Source organism: Cynocephalus volans, chromosome 11 (assembly GCF_027409185.1).
Source record: "Cynocephalus volans isolate mCynVol1 chromosome 11, mCynVol1.pri, whole genome shotgun sequence".
Lineage (NCBI taxonomy): Eukaryota > Metazoa > Chordata > Mammalia > Dermoptera > Cynocephalidae > Cynocephalus > Cynocephalus volans.
The window spans coordinates 56,540,665-56,547,298 of NC_084470.1; the positions used below are offsets into that span (position 1 = coordinate 56,540,665).

A 6,634-nucleotide genomic window follows, 5' to 3' on the forward strand; every position below is an offset into this window, starting at 1 on the left:
TAATGATTCTTTGTGTTTCTGTGGTATCAGTTGTAATGTCTCCTTTTTCATTTCTGATTTTTGTTATTTGAGTCTTCTTGTATTTTTTTTGTTCACCTAGATAATGTTTGTCTATCTTGTTTATTTTCTCAAAAAACCAACTTTTTGTTTCATAGATTTTTTGTGTCATTTTCTGGGTCTCTATATCAGTTAGTGCTGCTCTGATCTTAATTATTTCTTTCCATCTACTAACTTTGGGATTGGATTGTACCTGTTTTTCTAGTTCTTTAAGGTGTAGCATTAGGTTGTTTGTTTGAAATCTTTCTTTTTTTGATGTAATTATTTATTACAATAAACTTCCCTCTTAGTGCTGCTTTTGCAGTATCCTACGGGTTTTGGTATGATGTGTCTTCCTCTTTTATTTTTGCCCTCTCCTTCTAGAAGCAGGTTTGCATCTGACCCACCATGACACCCACGGAATTCACAGTGAGTACAGCCACGCGCCCCCCTCCTAAAATGCACTCTTAGCTTCCCTTTTTGGGGGATGTGGGAAGAAATCTGTTGTGGGGGAAGGGTTTCTCCGTGTGGTTTCTCAGGGTAAGATCTCTGCCGAGCAATGCCTATGACCAGGTAGGTTGCTGCCAAGCATGGTGGGCTCTGCAAACGCAAAGAGCCAGGGGTGCTTTGGGATTGTTGTGAAGGCAGAGGAAAATGCAATTTTAGGTTTTATTAATAGCTAAGGGTTTTTGTGATGTTTAAATAGGACGGACTTAGTTCTGTGTGTTGGTTCTGAAACTCAAACAAAAGAGGGCAGGGAAAAATCCATTAATTTGTTTTTACAAGCCCCATGGTGGGCACATTAGTTGTATTTCTTGCATAACATTAAGTAAGCTTTACAAAAACCACATAATGCTGTATATTTCTCTGAAAGTGACCAAGAGCATAACAAAAATTAGGGAATCAAATTATTCTCCAGGGACTCATTTTTTCTTTTACAGCCAAATGTTATTTGTAAGTATAGAATCAAATCAAATTCCTGTGCTTTTGTTATATTAATAAATGTCTTACAAAAATATCTAAGGGCTTCACTTTTGCTTTTCTCAATGGGAGAGACTGAGTTTTACATGTAGATAATTGAAATCAAGCCTTTTTAGTGGGGCTAACCAACTGCCCTTCCCAGCACAGTGCTAGTTTCCATGATCTATGGAGAGTGGTGGTTGAAATAGTTTGTCAACTAAATTATTTACGAAATGCTTATGATTCTTTAGCATTACATATACATAGATACATGGTTGTACGTACATCCATAACCATGCAAAAGGTAATTAATTTGGTCTTGGTGATGTAATGAGGTAAGTCCTCTTTTTCTGACAAGAATTAGACCCTTTAGTTTCTCCTGCATTAGAATTCACCTTTCAATCTCCGAGGCTGTGGAAACAGAACTAGTTTGGGTCAGCAGGGCCAGGGGTGCTTCTGAGGCTGGCGGTCATTTGGTTCTGTCATTTGGGATCTTGGAAAATAGCCAAACTCTGCAAAGCAGCCCCACATAAGAAGAAAAATAGACCTTCTGTGGTCAGAGGAGCCCAGCACCTTCCAAATGAGAAACAGATGGGACCTCTGTGGTCCTGGCTCCCATGTTTAGTGGAAAGTAGCCATGACACACTATGGCCACCTTTCTGAGGACGTGCTGTGCCAGTCACCACTCGGGGTCCCACATTCCTTCAGCCTAATCCTGTTTACAGATGAGCAAACTGAGGCAGGGGCAGTTGGTTAAGGGTTCGAGGCCTCATAGCAAATTGGAGGAGGAGCCCTCGAGGGGTGCTCTCTGTGCTCCCAGCTCCACTGGGTTGCTTGTGGGTTGCTTGTGGGCAAGTGTCAAAGGAACTGGAATCCAGGTCTCATTGTTTGGATTTAATACTTTCTCAAATGCAGGGACAGAGTGCTCTGTCAGCAGGTGTCTGCCAATGTCCACTGCTGACAACAAATTCATTTCCTTCCCTGCCTCCCTCCCCTGGTCCCTTCTCTTGTCCCATCTCCACCATTCCCGTGTGCCCATCTCAGAGCTAAGGCACAATGGGTGACACAGCCTCGTGGGGCAGTCTTTGCCCTTCTTCTGTCTACTCCCCAGAGGTGGAAATGAAGGGTCTGGAGCTGGCCAAGCTTTGCAGAGACTATAGAGTCAGAGAGGGAGGCTTTGGAAAGCTCTGGAGACTTTCTTCTTGCTCCAGCAGCTGCACAAGTGTGATACTTGGACTGTTGCTTCTGAGCCCAGGACCCCTGAGGAAGGAGGATACACCTGGCTGGGAGCAACAGCCTGTGGGCTCAGAGCCTCACCGGGGAAACAGCAGGCAGGACAGGTGCCTTGCACAGGCTGTGCACTGAGGTTTGTTTACATTTACGGGGAGATTTTCAAAGAATCCTGTTCTGAGATCTGAAGAATATTTACCCATCAGGCAGGAACAAAGCTATGAGTGTGAGTCATGACACAGGATGTGTTTGTCCAGGATCCTATTGTGGTCTGGACAAAATTTATATAAATTCAGACTTTTTGTGCCCTCTCCTCTCCCCTGCTGCTCCTGCACGTCCTCCCTCACTAGCCCAGAATCCGCCTCCGCCCAGCAACCCAGTCAGGTCTGACACAGCAAAGTGACACAAGCCTTCCGCCCGGCCTCCCCTCTAGTGTTCCTTCGGGGAACCGAAGCCATCTCGATCTGGTCCCTCTGCCAAGTGTGCCCCTTTATCCCCCTTGCCTTCCTCTTCCTCCCTTCTCTGTCCACCTCCTCACACATGTCCTTAAACCCCGCCCCACGATGCTCTCTGCCACCCGGTGCTGCTGCAGCAGGAGGAGTGACGGGCTGAGAGACCCAGCAAGACCCTCGGGGGCTTCATCTGTGAGGCTGTTTGCTGTTTGCTTCTTAGCCTTGGGGTCAGACTCATGCAAGAGTCTATTGAAACTATTTCACCAAGAAACCCCCAAACAAACAAACAAAAACACCTCCACAAAAGCCAAGTTTCACGCTTACTCATCATGTGGATTCAGTCTATACTTGCTCTTCTGCATGGTTTTACTGATGTTCCTCCAAAATGTCATCCTCCCGACCTCTTAAATCTTCCACGATCCCCAGGTTTGGGTCTCAGTGCTCTTCACACTCTTCCTTCTCTCCTAGAAGTTCTTCCTTTTGCTCAAAGTCCACTCAAACCCCACCTCTTGCAGGATGACATTCCCCGTGGGGCCATGACAATGCCTGGCTCCCACGTCCAGTGTTGGCAGAATTCTCCTGGCAGCTTCACTAAAATATGTGTCACCCGTGAGGTCTGTCCTCTCAAGAGAATGGATTTCCAGACAATGGCCAAGGCCAGAAGAGAAATCTTTCAATGTAAACTGAGACTGGATGAATCAGGCCTGGGGACTAATCATATATAAAATGGAGAGAGTTTTCCTCAGCTCTTCGCAGTAGTGGGCCATTTCCAGCTGTCCTGTCCTGAAGAGCCATCTCCAGAGTCCCGCCTGCTGGGTCTTTCTTTTTGTGAAAGGATTTTCTTTTGGTGACACACCAGAGGTGGAGTCAGGACTAGATTTCAGATTTTCCCAGGTGTAGTCCAAGTTACCTTGGGTGGTCTTCCTCGGGGTCCTCCTTCTGCTTCCTGCCATCCAGGGCTTAAATCAGATGGACTCCTGGTGTGAGCTTCAGCATTCAGGAGACAGCAGCCTCCCACTATCTACCGACCTACTCAATGTGCCCTGATATCTAATAAGCACCCATAAACACACACAACAGGTTCCATGTTCAGATAAGTTTAGGAAACATTGTTAAACAAAATACAACTGCTTCTAAAGGACTTCTCAGACAGAGCCTTTACTATGCTAATATGCAATTAAAATGAAACAAGTTCTGCAGGACTTTTCAGAGCCTTTAATGTGCTCAGGAGTATTGTGAATTTCAAAAAAGATGATATAATATGCAGAGATTCTCATCTCTTTAACCACTAGTGTTCCACCCAAAATATAGTTTGGGAAATGCTAGCCCAATCTATTAGAAACAGATGGAAATTATAATGTACATAGCCAGGGACAACCAAGTTAATAGAAGGTAGAGGATATTTTATTATTTCTATATGAGTATTTAAATACACAAACTAAATATTTATCCTTAAGTATTTATTAATATTAACTATTTAAAATGAAAGCCTACTGTGGATTTGAGGTCACTTCTAGTTCAAACGCATCCAGATGAGTTGAACTATTGCACTTGCCTGAGGAGAAATAAAGGTAGAGATCAGATTTGGCAGGGAATGTCCTTCAGGATAAGGGAGTGAGAGCTGCTAGTCCCTGGTGGAATTTGGGAGGCCTAATGGCAACCTGGGAGGGGGACTGGTGGGAAGCGAGAGCGTTTGAGGATCTGTGGGTGGAGGCTTTGGGATGAGTGAGGCAGGTACGGCACTGACTCTCTCCTGTTCCCACAACACGCCTCCATCCTGCAAACCGCTTCCTTCATTCCCTCCCACCCCAGCTTTGACTCTGGGGCTCATGTCTCAGGGTCTCATCTCCAGCCCTTATTTCCTCTCCCCCTAGCAGGGGTTCTAGGATGGCTTCTGGGCCAGGAACCCACAGAAAGTGTAAGGGAGGTGCATGTGTGTGTGCATGTGTGTCTAGATGTGCACGTGTACGTGTGTATATATATATATATATATATATATGTGCATATGCATGAGCACGTGCATATGTGCATGTTAGCATGAGTGTGGGTGTGTTTGTGCACATGAGTGTGTGCAAATGCACGTGTGTATTATGTGTGTGCATGTGTGTGTCATTGTGTGTGCTTGTCATGACCAGCTTCATGGTTGTGTGACCCATGTTGTCACATAGGGGTCCTGGACTTAGAAGTGCTGCTTGCTTGATTTAATGCTTGCTGTCTTGAGATTCTTAATTTCTGAACAAGGAGCCCTACAACTTGTACAGCAGGTCATGGTATTTGTGTGTGTATGTGCGATTGAGAGTATATGAATGTGTGTGTATGTGTACGTGCATGTGCGAGTGTGTATGTGTGTGTGTTAGTGCTTCTGGAGCTTTCAGGAAACTCAGAGGGACTGTGACCCAGGTAAGTTTAAAGCTTCTTTTGACCTTTTTTGAGGGGGTGGTGAAATAAAGAGAGATGGGATAATCATAATCATTCACACAATTTGATAAAAGTGCCCAGTGGTGGTCCCAAAGCACTCTTTCCTACTTATCAGAGCACATGTCATGCTATACTATAAATGTTTATTTACTTGTCTGTATCCTCATGGTTCCAGGAGAGTGGGAACACTGTTTAACCAATTTACCACCGTATCTTTAGTACCTAGCATGGTAACCAACATACAGTAGGTGCTCAATAAACATTTTTTGAATAAATAAATATGCTACAACCCAAGCAGATGTCTTCAGAATTCCTGCTTCCTACACGCATGTCTTTTGCCTTATCATAGGCTTTTGGGGTTTGAAGGGTCAAATGGTCCATGCCTCTGCCATCAGACAGGACACCAAACTATTGTCCTTGACCTAATGCCATCTCGTGTCCCCTTGCAGAGCCTTATTCCTAATATGTCTGATGACTATGGCTATGACTCTGTGTCTTCCATGGATGACTACATGAACTTCAACTTCACTGACTTCTTCTGTAAGAAAAACAATGTCAGGCAGTTTGCAAGCCATTTCCTCCCACCCTTGTACTGGCTTGTGTTCATCATGGGTGCCGTAGGAAACAGTCTGGTCATCCTCGTTTACTGGTACTGCACAAGAGTGAAGACCATGACCGACATGTTCCTTTTGAATTTGGCAATTGCTGACCTTCTCTTTCTTGTCACACTTCCCTTCTGGGCCATCGCTGCTGCTGACCAGTGGAAATTCCAGACCTTCATGTGCAAAGTGGTCAACAGCCTGTACAAGATGAACTTCTACAGTTGCGTGTTGCTGATCATGTGCATCAGTGTGGACAGGTACATTGCTATTGCTCAGGCCATGAAAGCACAGACCTGGAGGCAGAAAAGGCTTCTGTACAGCAAGGTGGTTTGCTTTGCCATCTGGGTGCTAGCAGCCACACTCTGCATCCCAGAAATGCTGTACAGCCAAATCAGGAGGGAATCTGGCATTACCGTCTGCACCATGGTTTACCCTAGGGACGAGAGTACCAAACTGAAGTCAGCTGTCTTGACTCTGAAGGTCATCCTGGGGTTCTTCCTCCCCTGCGTGGTCATGGCCTGCTGCTACACCATCATCATTCACACCCTGATCCAAGCCAAGAAGTCTTCCAAGCACAAGGCCCTAAAGGTGACCATCACTGTCCTTACTGTCTTCGTCTTGTCTCAGTTCCCCTACAACTGCGTTCTGTTGGTGCAGACCATAGATGCCTACACCATGTTCATTTCCAACTGTGCCATTTCCACCAACGTTGACATCTGCTTCCAGGTCACTCAAACCATTGCCTTTTTCCACAGTTGCCTGAACCCTGTTCTCTATGTTTTTGTGGGTGAGCGATTCCGCCGGGATCTTGTGAAAACCCTGAAGAACTTGGGTTGCATCAGCCAGGCCCAGTGGGTCTCATTTACGAGGAGAGAGGGAAGCCTGAAGCTCTCGTCTATGTTGCTGGAGACAACCTCAGGAGCACTCTCCCTCTGA

General features: G+C 45.5%; 1 protein-coding gene across 1 annotated transcript; it reads left to right on the forward strand.

The window, feature by feature from the left end:
- Positions 1-444: 444 nt before the first annotated feature.
- Positions 445-6,634, forward strand: CCR9 (C-C motif chemokine receptor 9). The gene is made up of 2 exons (XM_063113335.1): positions 445-465; positions 5,546-6,634. The coding sequence occupies exons 1-2, from the start codon at positions 445-447 to the stop codon at positions 6,632-6,634; spliced, it is 1,110 nt and encodes a 369-aa protein (XP_062969405.1).

Excerpts from the sequence above, each read along its gene's own strand:
- CCR9 (XM_063113335.1), top strand. The coding sequence starts at position 445 with ATGACACCCACGGAATTCACA. Across the intron at positions 466-5,545 it reads TGACACCCACGGAATTCACA|AGCCTTATTCCTAATATGTC; the intron begins GTGAGTACAGCC and ends GTCCCCTTGCAG.